We start from the raw sequence: 16,876 nt of genomic DNA, 5'->3' as shown, positions 1-16,876 counted from the left end.
CTTTCCTCATATGCAGTATTTGGATTTACTGAGTCTCAGTATTTACCCATGCTGTCATCACCCAGTCATTTAATAATATGAGATTCTTCATTGTTCTTCATGGTAGTTAGCATTTCACAAGCTCAGAGCATGGCTGAGGCAGAAAGGCACCTCTGGATACCCTCCAGTCCCACCCTCTGCTCAGAGCAGGGTCAGCTACAGCAGGTTGCTCAGGGCTGTGTCCCCTGTTTGACCACCCTCAAGGAAAAAAAAAATATATATGTATTTTCTTATGCTTACATTGAATTTTCTGTACTTCATTTTGTCTGCATTGCATCTTGTCCTGGTCCTGTCACTGGGCTCTGATGGGAAGTGCATGGTTTCATCTTCTCTGCTACCCCTGTCAGCTATTTATACTTATATTTAAGGTTCCCCTAAGCCTTTCCCTCTCCAGGCTGAACAGTCCCAGCTTTCTCAGCCTCTCCTGGTGTGTCAGATGTTCAAATCCCTTAATAATGAGTAAACACATTTGCACAAAATGTATTATCTCACTGTTTAGCTTTTTTCTGTACTTTTTATAAATGTACTGAACACACATCTACAGGATCAGGAGTCCCTTTGCTTCATCCCAAAGTTGAATCATAAGCCTTGACAAAAGATTTTGAAAATCAAAATTAAATGAATTCAAATGGCTGTTTAAATTACCATGATAAGAAAAACTGCAGTGACTCTTTCAAAGTTTATCATCACAAATTTAATTTTGTGTCTGTTGTAATACCTGTGATTTTTTCCATATTCACTGGACTATCCACAATGTTCTTTCTAAAAATGCCTACCAAGCACATTTGCTCACCTTACGCTTCTACTACATTAAGGGTGTGTTAAGGTTCAATGCAAAAGATAGTAGTCCCAAAATATTTTAATTTTATCAAGAAACTTTGTTTTTAATCACAGTGGCTTATTTCTTTTCTGATGGGTGGTATTTTATTTCTACACAGTTCATAATAATCACCATACTATTCATAAACACTGTATCTTTTTAGCTGCATACTTTCTAGTTTTACAATTAAATAACAAAAACAACCAACCAAACAAAAAAACGATAACAAAAAAACCACCCTATATTTTACTAAGTATTATAGGAAATCTAGAACTAACAAATTCCAGTTCTTTCTTTTACTTCCTCAGCATAATTAATTTTTGAGGACTGATCAGAACTTGAAGTCTAATTTATTATAAAAATTCACATGCAGTAAGATATGACACAGTCTTCAAATGGGCATTTCAGCTTGGCTAATTTGCTTTAAGATTATTTTGAAACGTATGAACGCAAACAATGTAGTGGGTTTACGTGGCAAGGTTTTGGTAGCAGGGGGCCATAGGGGTGGTTTCTGTGAGAACGATCTAGAAGCTGCCCCATGTTTGGGAAGGGCCCCATTGTTTTCCAGAGCTGAGCCAATAAGCGATGTTGTTTTGCGCCTCTGTGAGAGCATATTTAAGACAGGGAAAAAAACGCTGCGCCAGACAGCAGCTGGGAGAGTAGAGGAGTGAGAAAACAGCCTTGCAGGTGCCAAGGTCAGTGTAGAAGGAGGGAGAGAGGTGCTCCAGGTGCCGGAGCAGAAGTCCCCTGCGGCCTGTGGTGAGGACCATGGTGAAGCAGGATGTCCCCCTGCAGCCCATGGAGTACCACGGTGGAGCAGGATTCCACGCTGCAGCCCATGGAGGAGACCACGGTGGAGCAGGTGGCCCTGCACCGACGGAGGCTGCCGCCTGTGGAAGACCCCTGCTGGAGCAGATTCCAGGCCGGACCTGTAGCCCGTGGAGAGGAGACCACGCAGGAGCAGGTGACCCAGCAGGAGCTGCTGCCCGTAGGGGAGCCAGGTTGGAGCAGTTTTCTCCTGAGGGATGGACCCCATGGTACGGCCCCATATCTGGAGCAGTTCTGGAAGAGCTGCTGCCTGTGGGAAGCCCACGCTGGATCAGTTCATCAAGGACTGCATCCCGTGGGAGGGACCCCACAGCACAGGGGATGAGAGTGACCGAGAAGGAGCGGCAGAGAAGAAGTGCTGTAGACTGACCATAACCCCCATTCCCCCGTGCCGCTCGGGGGGAGGAGGTGGAAGAGGGCGGATGGGGGGGGAAGGTGCTTTTGGTTTCTTTCCTTTGTTTCTCACTTCTCTAGCTTGTTAGTAATGAGCAATAAATCTTACTATCTACTTAATGCTGAGTCTGTTTTGCCCGTCACAATAATTATTGCTTGATTTTCTCGTCCTTATCTCAACCCTTGAGCCCTTTTCACATATTTTCTCCCCATTCCTCTTTGAGGAGGGGGAGTGAGAGAGCGGCTGTGGTGGAGCTCGGCTGCCCACTCGAGCGGAACCACAACACTGAAATAACCTGAAGTCATGAATTTTAAAAACAAAGTTCCAACAGTATAAAATAAACCAAGATTAAGAGCAATGCAGCTCCAGCACTGAAGGTTAGTAGATAAAATACTGAAGCAGACACGAGAAGTATTTCATTTTGCTAAGAGTGCTGGGACTGTTTGAAAACCCTTTGACTAGGAGTTACTAACTCTGCGTAGTTTTCTTTTATACAGACACCAGAACTGTTATATCTAGGTTCTCAGTCTGTTTTACAAACTGACCTTGGTTTTAATTTCTCCAAACTCTAACATAAAATATACTGCTGTTTGATAGTGTGGTGAGATGCTCCTTTCCTTAGGTATAGCATGTGACAACAGGACAAAAGAGTGCTCATGCAACTTGCTTCCAGTACCAACTTACACTGATAAATCTGTCCTTAAAGATACCAATGTACTGTTCACAAGCAATTCACAGCTGTGTTGACCCACTCAGTCGCTCAAGAACAGTCTAGACAACGTCCTCAGGGATATCGACAGACTGTTCACCCAACAGTAGACACACAGCAAACAGTGCAGCTGTTCACAGAGCAGCAGCCTTATGGAAACACACCTGAGACACTCGTATTAGCAGGTCAGTCAGACAACTGAAAGTCACAGCCCTGTAAAAGCAGCTCCCCAACTCGAGCTCAGGGTAGCTCCTGATGGCTGGCCTGGGGTGCTGCCTGGTGAAGGAGACATCCAGCATTGTAACAGAGAACATGTGAGGTCGACAGCTTCCCTGACTGTTGCTTATCAGCCCTAAGACTAATCTTTTATAGTACTGGTATATTATACTATATTATGCTATACTATATTATGTGAGTACACACCTCGAGTACTGTGTTCAGTTTTGGGCCCCTTGCTACAAGAAGGACATGGAGGTGCTCGAGCAAGTCCAGAGAAGGGTGACCAAGCTGGTGAGGGGTCTGGAGAACAAGTCTTATGAAGAGCGGCTGAGGGAGCTGGGCTTGTTCAGCCTGGAGAAGAGGAGGCTCAGGGGCGACTTTATCGCTCTCTACAGGTACCTTAAAGGAAGCCGTAGCGAGGTGGGGGTTGGTCTGTTCTCCCACATGCCTGGTGACAGGACAAGGGGGAATGGGCTAAAGTTGCGCCAGGGGAGTTTTAGGTTGGATGTTAGGAAGAACTTCTTTATCAAAAGGGTTGTTAGGCATTGGAACATGCTGCCCAGGGAAGTGGTGGAGTCTCCATCCCTGGAGGTCTTTAAAAGATGTTTAGATGTTTAGCTTAGTGATATGGTTTAGTGGAGGACTTGTTAGCGTTAGGTAGAGGTTGGACTCGATGATCTTGAGGTCTCTTCCAACCTAGAAATTCTGTGATTCTGTGATATGTATGTACATATATATACACATGTATAATAGCTGAAATATATGGTATATTTCAGCTTTGGTGAGACTGCACCTCAAGTATTGTGTTCAGCTTTGGGCCCCTCAATACAAGAAGGACATCGAGGCCCTGGAGCGTGTCCAGAGCAGGGCTATGAAGCTGTTGAAGGGCCTGGAACACAAGTCCTGTGAGGAGTGGCTGAAGGAGCTGGGGTTGTTTAGTCTGGGGAAAAGAAGGCTCAGGGGAGACCTCATTGCTCTCTGCAACTGCCTGAAAGGAAGGTGTGGGGGGTTGGCAGTTGGCCTCTTCTCACAGATAACTAGTCATAGGACTAGAGGGAATGGCCTCAAGTTGCACCAGCAGAGGTTTAGGTTGGAAATTAGGAGTGATTTCTTCTCAGAAAGGCATTGGAATGGGTTGCCCAGGGAAGTGGTGGAGTCACCATCCCTGGGGTTGTTTAAGGTAAGGTTGGACGTGGTGCTTAGGGACATGGTTTAGTGGGTGACATTGGTGGTAGGGTGATGGTTGGATCAGATGTTCTTGGAGGTCTTTTCCAACCTTAATGATTCTATTGTGCCTTGCCTTCATAGCAAGTGGCTTTTCCTTTTACCTTGCTTACTCTTACTTAAGCTGCCCAGGCTTAATTGCACAGGTAATCAGTGTGTGTAGTTACAATAAAATCCAACAAACTTGGTCAATCCTCTGTTGCCATTTTATCGTATCCAGAGAATACCATTGTCCCATGATAGGTATTTTCAAGATATTATGCAAATATTAATCAAACAGGTTTCCCAAGACATATACTTAGGATTTCTGAACTCTCAGCTGCAGTCAGTCCTCTGGGCTATGCATGGGACATATAAGATACTGGAGCGGTATTAACATTAAAAATATTCAAGCATCTCATACATCTGTCTACAGTAAGAAAAGACTATTAAAGTATCCCATATAAAATTTAAGTAATTGAAATTAAATCAAGCTGTCTTTGATAATGAATAATTTTACCATCTTGATAGGGTTTAATTATCCTTCTAAAGTTACTTTGTAGTATTATATCATATGAGAATTGTCTAATATGTAGTGCAGAGAGTCCAGCCTGAAAACTGGAAACTAATGTGAACGAAAGAGATGACAGAAATATCTCCTTCTTGGTCTCTCGTAGGGCTTACAGAGGTCACAAAGAAGTGCTGAGTCTCGCTATGAAGTACATTTATTTATGCCAAAATTTCGTTGCTTAGATAAATCACTTGAATATATACATATATTTATATATATAATGAGACTGTTTCCTTTAGAATGTGAGATTGTCTAAGAAAACTGTGACACTGATATACTCAGACACGGAAGACTGATTACACTGCCCTGAACCTGGTGTTTTATAACAAACAGCACATGTATAACATTGTCAAGATGGAAATCTTTTGATCTTCATTCACCATTTACAGACAAAAATATAAAGATTCTATACTAGACATTGCCACACTTCCCCCCCCCCCCTTTTTTTTTTTTTTTAATTTTTGGGGGTGGGAAGGAACAAACCAAAACTCTCCTTTTTAAAGTCAGTATTTTAACATGCACTCACCCCCGTGATGAAGGATGGAAAGGATACAAAGAGTTTATGCTTCTAATCAATATAAATTCAGACTCACAAAACTGTAGCCAATACTGTGAATCAGAACTGAACCAAGATGGTCATCATAACAATGACTGGGACACCTTGATTTTTGATGTCCTTATTGTTAAGAGCATATGTATTTGGAATCCCAAACAAAACACCATTTTCGGTATTAGCTCCTGACAAACAGACAACAAAAATGACTTGTCATTTGCCTCATCTGAAGAATAAAATGAAAGCTTATTTATTAGGTAACAAATTGGGTAACAGGGAACACGAACTCCCAGCTTGGTTGACTCCAAAAGCCCACCACTGGCAGTAGATTTCCTTGCCGGGGTCCAAGCTTTTCCTGCAGTAAAAGCCCTGTTCACTGTCAGCAATGCTATCACAGTGTTGCAAAAAGCCACAATGAAACCTAAAAACTAACTTGTAGAAAATTCCTTTCATCATTTCAGCATTCACACTGACCTTTTTCCCATCAAGAGACTGAGGGCAGAGCTAGTAGCATCTGCAGAGAGAGACCATTGGTGGGAGAAAGGAGTCTTGTGCAGCCGTGCTGGGACTGGAAAGTAAGAAGCTGTAAAAGCACTGTGTTACTGCTTGCTGAAAATGCTTTAAGGGAAACCATTGCCTTTTTACACAGTGACTATTCATATTCCGCAAGGTAGAATACTTAACACTTATTTTTTTCACTTGTTCCACTTGTAGATGGGATTTAAAAGTATGTTATTTCAAACATTGACTCCTCTAAAACATGAAATGGAGTCAAAATCACATCCATCACAAGTGGTGAATCATCTTCACATTGGACATTCGGATTTGACTCATTTGCCCGCTGCAGGGACATCATTCTTTATTGCTAAACATTCCCATTACTTAGTCCCTGCAATGGGAGAAAAGTCTTCAGTGAATGAGCAAAATTGAGCTAAACGTGAGTCTGATCCCCCTTCCAAGCCTAAATTCACCTAAAAATCACACTTTTTTCACATATGTTCACGGCTACATGCAAACATACAGTGAAAACATTCCTACAATAGAAAATTTGAGCACACTTGCTGTCTTAATTGAGGTTTAATGCTTTGCCTGTGTGTCCTGAAGCTGAATGTGCTGATGTACCAAGAGGTATTTTAAGCATGCTCTGGACACTTGGGGTCTACAGTTAACAAGAATGGAAGTTCATTGTATTTAATGTGCTTTTGAGACTGTTTTAATCTTGTAGCTGGAACAAACCCTGTGACTATTCATTCTACTGACAGGGCTTCCTTGCTCTGAAGAATTTCACAGGCAAAGGAGATGTCTCTGACTCACCAGACTCAGTGTTTAGGTCAGAGTTTGGCTGAAATAATTAAATCAGTTGAAATTCTTACTCATCAAATGCTTCCTATAATTAATTTCATTAATTTACATTTCTAGAGATTCATAATGCAAATATTAAGGTTGGTACAAATTAAGAGCGAATGGAAATGTGTGCGTCTGCAAGCACCAGAAGAAACATCAGAGCAAAGAGTTAAAAGAATGTCCTTTTTTGATAATAAAGGACATGTTTCAAGGACACCGCTCCTGTGTTGTATATGTGTAGACTTGCCAGCAGATGACCATGCACTCTGACGCCAGGAAGACAACAACAGTGTTGTGGCATATCACCTCTACCATTACTTTTCCTGCTAGCCCAGACATAGTCTGTATACCCCAAACAAAGGACAGACTAAGAGCTGATGAATCCTGAAGGGCATAAAAGATCTGTCCATAAACTACCTTGTCATTTCCAATCAAGGACCACAAAGCCAGGATAAACGCTCGGTAGCTGACATGCCTAGTCCCACGCTGCACACAAGTGATGCTCACCAGACCACTGCGCACACACATGTTGGGGCTTGTAGGAGTATGGGTGTGAGTAAATGAAATCTATACAAAGGTGATTATGAGTGGGCAAAATCAGTTTATTTAACGATTCTGTAAATAAATATACCCTTCATTTTCCCTAAGATCTCACTTTGAATTTTGTTATATGAAAACTACTAAACATTAAACATTAAATGATGTAAAGTAAGTCCTCAAAGAAGTAGCAATGTTCTACGCTTCCATGACACTATGCAAAGAAAAGAAAACTGGCCTTCTTGTTTTCCAACAGAGTCCATTTCTCCATTCCACCTTTAACATGAAAATATACTTCTTTAGTGAAATATTAATGCTGACATTAGCTACATCTATCATCTAGCTACATATAGCAGCATCTGTTTGCATTTTGCAGATGCTTGGTTTTGACACATCTATTAAAACATGTATGAGTAAGTGGTATTCTGCATTACACCTGTACATTTCCAGGGCAAGTCCATTAGTGTTACTAACTCCACAGCACTGAGAATAATACATGGCTACTGTGTGCTTGTTTGTGTATTTTTTTCAAAAGATGTGTATACAAAACCTTAGAAAGATCCTGTTCTGTATAAAAGCTAAATAAAAAGTCACCACTAGCTCACTAGTGTGTTACAAAATACTGACCTTCAGTGACCTTGCAGTGTAAAAATTAAAGAAGAAATGTAGAAATCTAGTTAAGGAAAGAATAATGGAGCAAAATACAGTGTGTCAAGAATATCATTATTCATACCTACATACTGATTTAGTAGACATTTATTTATTTCATTTATTTATTTATATATGTGTTCTGTAAATTATTATATAAATATGTAGTAGATATATTTAGTAGGAGCACAGAAAGCTTCAGAAAATGGGAACAAAATCTCACTAAATCTGTAGCATAGAGAAGAAATTCTGTGCTCAGGACATTTTTGGAGTTCCAACAGGGTTTAAACTATCCTAACTTCAGATATCTAAATGACTTCTCAATCATAGCCACTTTATAAGCTCCTTATAATCAATGGAGAGAAACAGGAACATCCTATCTCAGACTGACAAGAATGAACCTCTCAAGCTACTTCTTTCCCTGCCTGGAGTACAAGGGTGTAGTGGGTTTACGTGGCAAGGTTTTGGTAGCGGAACCACGACAAAGGGTCACGTACAGTGACAAGCTGAGGAGTAGATGTGAAATTTTTACGTGTTTGAAGTTATGAATGTTTCCTCTTCTCTATCATACAAAGGAACAGAAATATCTCCCACTACATGCTGGAATGTTCCTTCCAGGCTTTCATCAGTTTTCCTCTTAATGAAAATGTGTACCCTAAAGTTCAAGTTCATACTCAGTTAAGGAAATCAGTCCCAAGATAATAAAATATCTTTGTAATGCACATATTTTAAAGTCTTTTTCATGACATAATTGCTGGCTTTTAACATAAGGTAGCTTAAGTCTTCCAGGTTTTGCACAAAAATAAATAAATAAACCACTTCTCTATAAAGTTTTGCAAAGCAAAACAGAAAGCAAATCTTTATTTGTGATAAAAGCTAGAAAAACTCCTCCCCTCATGAGCTTTCCCCTTACATACTTACAATTGTACTGGAAAGAAAATCTTCCTTAAAAGAAAAAAAAATCTATATTCTGAAACACAAATAAATATATTAATATTAGGAAAATAATGACTGTACCTATTATAACGTGCATGCCAAGTCTTGCCAAATGCTTCGCAGTTTGGTAGCCAATTCCTTTAGTACCTCCAGTCACTATAGCAACCTTTCCATTTTGTGTAGGGAAAGCTATAGAAAGAAAAAGAAATAATGTAAGGTTAGTTCACAGTAGTAACTTGATTAAGAATTTAAGATGCATTTGGAAGAGGCACACACTTAACAGACCACTCTACCCAGTCCAGTAAACAATGTTGAAAGCAAGCTCTGTGTGGGAATAGAAGGTACGGAATATTTGGTGTCATCTACTGCACTGTAATCTTCTAGTACTAGCAGCTCACGAAAGACTGAGGTTGATGATGCAAAAGATAAACATCCAATTCAGACCCGAAAGTTACTCATTTCTATTTGCATGCGTTTTTTTATCCTATAATAATCTACCCTTCAAGATTTTTACCTTAACTTTGTTATGGAGCAGCATGACAGCTGTTACAAGTCAGCTTGGGGATTGTTTATTTCCTGCACGCTGGGAAAAAATTCAATTGGCAGCATAAAATCCTGCAAGCTTCTTGAATGACAAAGGACAGAGTCCTACATTCACTTCACCAGGAGTATGGGGGACACAGTAAGAAGCTCAGCCAAAGAAGACATGTCCAAGCAAGGGTAGAAGCCAGTCTACCTAATTTAATTGCATAATTGAGTACTCTGCTTGTTGAAAATTGCAGGCTCCTGGCCCCCAAAGAAATTAGGAACCAATTTTTGCATTAAAAAACAAATCTGCTTTTCCCATACACCACAGGCCCTCACCACCAAAGCCAACATTTCTGCTGCCCATGGATGGCTGCACAAAGGCTGCACCTTCACAAGTGCTTTTGAACCAACGATAAGACGTGGCCAGCTGGGTAGGGCACGTGCTCCAAATTCATGAGATGAAGATTAACCCCTCTGCCAAGGGTGGGCAAAGACTATGACCCCTGCCTCCCACTGAGCCTTAAAATGAGCCAACAGGCAGTGGAACTCCACAGCCCGTACTGATGCTGAAAATGAGTTGCTTTTGCCCTCATTGTGGAGGGGATGATGCGAAAACTTCACTCAGAGACGTCCTTGTAGGGATGCCTGGGAAGGAGAGCCCTCGAGCCATCTAGGTTGGAAAACACCTTCAAGATGGTGGAACCCAGCCATCAACCTGCCCTACTGGGTCCCGTCACTTCACCATGTTCCTCAGTGCCACAAAGGCAAGTGGATGCATGGGTGCAGATTGCACAACTCAGCCTGGTAGGAAACGTTCGTGCTCTACCGTGAGTGCTCCAGCCAAATGAGAGCAAAGGTTGTCACGCAGGTGGTTTAATTTAACTGTTTGGGGTTGGCATAAATTAGGTCAAATATCAAATATGATTTTTGATGAGTTGGCAAATCTTTCATGTGAATCCCGTGTGGTCTTTAGGATACCAAGGTGAGTTTCTGTTTGCTTTTTAAAACAAGCTGCTTGATATTTGTACAGGGGAAACGGCGCTGAATGTTTCCTTTTGCCACAGTGCAGTGTCTGTAGGCAATGTTATAAGTAACAAATGTTAAAACGATGCTGACTTTCATCTATCAAAGGACTTTCTGTTTTGATTTCTAGGTTTTTAGGGGATTGCTTTGTTGTATAACACAGTCTCATATTTCGTATAGTTATGAAACACAGAGTTAGTGCTGATACAAGGTTCTTTCTTCATAGCAACTCCCAGATTTCACTTTTTCTTAAATACACAGTTATTTCCAGTACAATTCAACATGAATTTCTGTTCTGTTCAGGTAACTACTTGATTCTTCCCATCCATGTAGAGTGGGAATTATTTGCAATTATTTGAAAGTTAATTCCTCTTACAGTGATGTTATTGCATTTATGTATCCTAATAAATATAATTTGTGCTAAAAAAACCTTGGCCAAGAGCTTTCAAATGTTTCCAATTAGTTACATAAGCAGCCCTGCAATTTCCACCAAAAATATTTATCACAATAAAGTCTACATAAAATGCCTACACTTTTTTTTCAATAGCTAGGCTTAGAAATTGAAGTTAGACCTGTTATTAAATAATTGTTAAATTTTCCACTCTGTGTAGTCTTTTCCAATTATATTGATCTTAGCTTTTTTTAGAGAATGTTTTGAGAATGTTTTCCTAGTCTGTCTTCAGTCAGTGAAGAGTTTAAAAAAAAAAAATAAAAAAAAGTTATTGCATTTTTTAAAAATGCAGAAGGAAATAAATAAAGAGGAAGAATTTATTGTGTTGTTTTTTTTTTTTTTTTCCACTGTAATCCAAGTTTTTGAAAAGCTTCGTGCATGACTGGATACATTTGAAATTTGGCAAGGATGTAACTTCCAGTCTTTTTAGCCATTGAGTGAAAATCAGTGCCTGAATAATTTGGGTACCCAAAAAAGGAGAGGAATATGCGTGTATTGTTCAACATGGTTGCCATTTTAGACAACGAGAAAACATGAACACATTCCTTGGAAAAGACGGAGAGGTGAAAGTGGACAGGTCTCTTACCCAGCAACAGGGAAATAGGCAGCAGGTAACCCTGAAACCAATGGCAAGGAAAGAAACTACAAGGAAAAGAGCAAGAATGGCTCCAGAACTGATGGGATTTTGAGAAGGAAAATGGCATGTATTGGAGCAAAGAGGCACCTCTTAATGCACTGTATCAGAGATTCAAATTCTGGGTTCTCCCCAAAAAGTTTCTTCCCCAAAAAGTAACTCTAGCACTTCACTGAGAAGTGAAATATGACCTTCCCACACCAATACTAATGTTTCTTATATCCTGGTTCAGGTCTGTTAGCTCAGAAAGTTCAAGTCACTTTCAAAGCACCTCTTACAAAGCAAACACTCCTTAGTCCAACTGAGTCCACACCAAAAGACCCATTCTACGGCGCTCCCTGAAGGGTTGAATAGGCTTACATTCAGACAAGGAACATTAGCATTGCTTTCATGTTAGAGCAGGAAAGGCCACTGTGGGCATGACAGCAACATGTACAAATTCTGCATGTGTGCATGTGCTTATAAAGAGAATGCCAACTAGAAGGCAAAAAATGTGAGCTAAATAAGTCCACTAAGTATTCTCATTACATTTTAATCAATCAAATCATAAACGATAGTGAAAATTGACCTATGATAGCTGGTAAACCAAGCTACACAACCATAACATTTGCTTCCTTCCCCATAACTCCATTCCTGCTTATCACACTGTTTCACCTATTTGGGTATAAAATCCAAAGCAAAAAGGACAATGAAGTCATTTCCATTTTTGTTTGTTTCACTATAAATGAAAAAAAATAAACACTCCAGCAACAAGAAAAGGTATTTTCCTCAAAAGAAATTGCTTTTATTTAGGCGTGAGTACCTTCTCCTCCTCTTCCAGCTCCCCATGCTTCCTCTTGCTTCTTCCCCTTTCACCACCTTGCCAACCTGAGATTTGTATTTTACACATTGCATACACATGCTATCATTCATTTTCAGTTACTGCACCATTATACCCATCTAGTGAATAAGAAGCTTTATTTCAGAGCAAAATTAATTCATTTAGAAGAAAATGAGAGAAAGAAAAGGAGAAAAAGAAGTCAGGAATAGGGAAGAGGTGGTAACATGAAGGAGAAGTCAGTAAAGCAATGTGATAGCACGTATTGCTATGACAAAGTGGGGTTTAGCAGAGGACAGTGAAATAAAATGTTTGCTCCTATCCTATCCATGAGGATAAAATGCAAAGAAAATGGCAGTGGTTGGTCCCAATGGCCACTCAAATCAGGTACGTTACCAGCTTGCAAGGCAGATCAAAACAGACGGACAGGCTTTATTGCAGAAATGCATTCAGTGAGATCCTATATCACAGAACACCTGGGGAAGGAGAAATGAGGGCTACAGACATAAATGTAAATGGCCAGTATCTGCTTTATTTACAGTAGGTACAATATACAACTTCCAGAGAACATGGTTTTGAATAGACAGAACACTACAGTGTCTCAGTATATTGGTTGACTTAATCCAAAATGGGAAACACATTGAAAATTGAAACACATCTTCCAGAAAAGCAAACAGAAACAAACAAAACTCACCAACACCACCAACAAAAGAAAAACAACAACCCTTCCTAATTCTCAAGTTTAGTTTTTTTTATTAATCTTAAGCTCATTAATCTGTGGAAAGGGTGTACTGTTTCCAGCAAGACAGATACCTTAATGTACAAAAGACATCCGTGAAGACAATTTGCTGATTTGCTGCTGGTTTTTACAACTCAGAGAGTCAAGGCCAAACCCAGGCTGTACACATAAGTCAACCAGAGCTACAATACAAGCCCATCTCCCATCAGTGTGCTCTTTCTACTGGAAGTCGACCATCACATACAGGGTTGTGAAACAACTTTTCATTGTGAAAACACCTTTTCCACAACAAAACATAACAAAAAACTTCCAAAACAGCCCTGGGCACAGCCTGGTTTCCCAGCAGACGCTGTTTTATGTTGCATGCCAGATTGGCCAGAGGTTGGTGAGACCCTGAGGGCAGAAGGCAGTCTGGACCCCCTGGCTTTGCACGGCAGGGAGATGCTCTCTGGCACTTCTTGCACCTCATTTAAAACATCCCAGGTCTCCCTCTGCCTCTGCTCCTGGTAAGCAGGTAGATACTAATCTCAATTACAGGGGTGCAGCTCCACTGATTTAACCGTGGGACATGAGAACTGCACAGCCCTAGTGCTAATGAGAAACCTTGACCAAGCACTGGCTGTTAATTTCCCTTTGTGTTCGAAGAAACTAGCCTGCGGTCTTTGAGTTCTTATTTATCAAGCCAAATTCTGACAGAGGCTTCTCCCAGGCTGATGGTCCTGTCTACACCTCAAAGTATTCAGAAGAAATAAGCTTATCTACTTTGCAAGTGGATTAAGTTAAAGCAGAAAAAAAAAAAAAAAAAAAAAAAAGCAGAATTATTCTGTAATAAATATGATACTATCTTAAAATAATAATTGTCCTTTTTAAATATACTTTTCCTTTATCTGAAATAACTTCCATGTACAGACATGTCCTCACACACAGTTGGTATTATGATGAATTTAAGGCAATTCTGTAATTTTAAAAAATAGTAACTTTTGAGAGGCTCTTTAAGAGAGTTTGAGGGTTTTCAGGATGTCTCTGCAACTGCTATGACCACAGAGAAAGAAAGCAGAGTGCAGACTTGTACCAGTGACCAGTTCCTGCCAGCAAAGTCTCAACTCCAGGGTAGGGATAGGGGTTAGTTGTCAAGTGGGATGGGGGTTGAAGTAGTCAAACCAAACCAGAGTCATTAAGCTAATTGTCTTCTTTGGAGAAATGTGCTACATAAATACAGACAATGCACATTCCAGAAAAAGAGCTCTCCTCAAAAGTTGATTGCTTTGGTATTCTTTATAACACAGCCTGTTTGAAGAAAAAAAAAAATGTATTAAAAGTTTATTACAACGTACAAAGCAAATTGCATCAAATGTTTGTTTTTAAGTCCTGTGTCTCAACCTATTAATCCAGCATCTGCTTTTGTGTAATATTATGAGTCATGTGGACATTAACATGTAGTATCTTTACATTAACCTCCTCATTAAAGCTCTTTTTAAGGACATCGAAGGCCAAAGGCAGAATTTAGATTGTCTAAATAGGTCCTCCAGTCCTGATCAGGCAAGACAGACGAGCACTGCTGGAGGCATCTGACAAGCTGGTCAGAGGGGCTACCTGAGAGGCACCAAGCCTGCACCTCCCGAACCGTGCACTTGGCACAGGGACCTCAGTCACATTTATGCTGAGGAGACCCTGCAGACAAATCCTAACAGTTAGTTTTTTCCTTCCTCCTATAACCGAATAATTTACATGCAAATACTATCCCTGAAGGTAACTGGCAGAACCACAGATGGAAAAAAAAAAAAAAAAAGGCAAAAGAAAGAAGCCACAAATGAATATTTAGTTTGATGACAGAGTTACAGTACCACATTGGAGCTGTTCCTTTATAGCAGCACTGAGTGAGACAAGGAGGCCAAACTGTAGTTGTCACTCCTCATCTAACACCACAGGACATGGCACAGTCGAGTTTTTTCCTAGTTGGCCTAAAAAATTCATATAATTCAATTTACTATTGAATTACTGAGGATGCTTTCCTATACCAAAATATTCCAACTCTTTTCACCCAATTTACACTGTGGCAGTGCTGAGATTATAGCCAGTAATGTCTTTTTCAAAGCAGATGTAAAAAATAAAAAATAAAAAATCATTTTATGCTGAAAGAAGCAATAGGTAGACAGATGACTGGGAATCTACACAGCTTCCAGCAACAGGCATTTGTTGGAGCCTTATAGGAACACGTCCATAAAAGTCTGTCTTGGCAGAAATCAAGGACACAGGGTCCAGACTCAAAAAGTCATACCAGAACTTAGAAAAGGTATATAAGACAGAAGACAATTCTGGGTACTCAAGTCTTAATCAAGTCTTAAGGAATAAACCAGCCTATATATATATATGTGTGTGTGTGTGTGTACATTTTTTTTTTTTTTTTTTTTTTTTTTTTTTTTTTTTTTTGTATGACACAAGCTCTCACCATTTGGGAAGCTCTAAGTCTGAAGCTTGTGCAGACGATCTTTCAAATGCAAATGGGCCTCCTGGATTTGCACACCAAAATCTTTTCTGCCTCTGCTGCTTCCTATCACTTTCCTAAGGAACATCAGCATGCTATCAAGATTGAAGGCTTTTAAGGCTGGAAACCAGGTAGGTGGCAACCAGCCCGACTAGTCCTTCTGTAAAGTGGCATCCTGCTGTTTTCAGCAGTTCCCAGTCATCTGGCTTTCCGCTCATGAAGAACTGTCATGCGCACATGCAGACCCACTTGCACATGACCATCATTTGGACACGTTGTATAAGTGTGACCAGTTTGCCCAGGATGAGCGTCTGTCTCCATGCACAACTGAAAATTTGTACCTCCAAGTCTTTGTCTTGCTTTGCTTTCACAGGAGAAGTGAAAGTCAGGAGTCACAAAGAAACAGAGGAACTGGAGACAGGCCGGTACTGCCTTTACTGATGGGAAGGGAAAGGTGTTGAAGAACCAGAACAGCCGGAGAAACCAAACCATGGAAATGTGTCCCTTGCCCTACAGAGGCATCGTATCTCAAGGTGCTATTAATGGAACAACAGCAGCCTGATAGCTGTAAGAACTTCAGCACACAGGGGAAGACCTAATTTCAGAAGCCTCCCACACACCGACCGATAGGGAATACAGGCTGTGAACAAGCACTCAACAAAACCACAGCAAAAACCCTGGGTCCGTAAGACAAGGTTTCTTGTTTAACCATTTCACAAGGTGCACAGGGATTGCAAGGCACTGAGCGCCAACGAACCTGGCCACAAGTAACAAGTCATGTGTACCAATGCTGGAAATTCATAAAAGCTCCATCCCCCACGTTTCAGCCTGGGATATCCTAAGGGGGAAGGCCCATGCAGGCCATGCACTGTGAGGCTGACATTCCCACAGCACAGCAGAGGCCCCGGACATGAGCAGTATTGTCAGTCACTGTGCCAGCAGCAGCAATTCTCCTGGGCTGCCTGGACTGGGAATGCCATCGGCCAAGCCAACAGCTACCGTGGCAGCCTGGACCAGCAGCTGAAATGCAACAAGGCAGCAAATGGCAAAAAAAACAGGAGAGAGGGAGCTACAGCAGCTATACCAGCATGCTTGTCCTTCTAAGGAGCTGATGTGTGCCCTCATCTCTTCCCGACCTCATCAGTACAGGAACAATCAATATTTCTTCAGATTTAGCAGCAAAAATCAGCTGAGCCAAACTAATGCAATTATTTAAATTGCCAATTAAAACAAACAAAAAAGCAAATTTAAGCCTGCTGTAAGGCTACAGCATTTGTTCAGCTTTTCGACAAACATGCCAGTTTGCTTATAGGGACAAAGCAATAACATTTGCAAGGAAGATGACAAGCCCTTCATAGAAGCCAGAGAAAGAAGTTTCCAAAACCTATTTCAGAACCT

The 16,876-nt window shown here is 40.7% G+C and overlaps 1 protein-coding gene across 2 annotated transcripts in view; it reads right to left on the bottom strand.

Moving 5' to 3' along the window:
* DHRSX (dehydrogenase/reductase X-linked) overlaps window positions 1-16,876 on the bottom strand; it is a 215,173-nt gene that overhangs the window by 126,485 nt on the left and 71,812 nt on the right. For both annotated transcript variants that reach the window (XM_032187688.1, XM_032187678.1), the window contains exon 2: window positions 8,883-8,990. In XM_032187688.1, coding sequence (XP_032043579.1) covers window positions 8,883-8,898 — 16 coding nt within the window. In that variant the 5' untranslated portion in view covers window positions 8,899-8,990. The remainder of the gene's footprint in view (window positions 1-8,882; window positions 8,991-16,876) is intronic.

The sequence above is a fragment of the Aythya fuligula genome, chromosome 1, assembly GCF_009819795.1.
Source record: "Aythya fuligula isolate bAytFul2 chromosome 1, bAytFul2.pri, whole genome shotgun sequence".
Taxonomy (NCBI): Eukaryota; Metazoa; Chordata; class Aves; order Anseriformes; family Anatidae; genus Aythya; species Aythya fuligula.
This window is presented reverse-complemented; position numbering and strand designations above follow the sequence as displayed.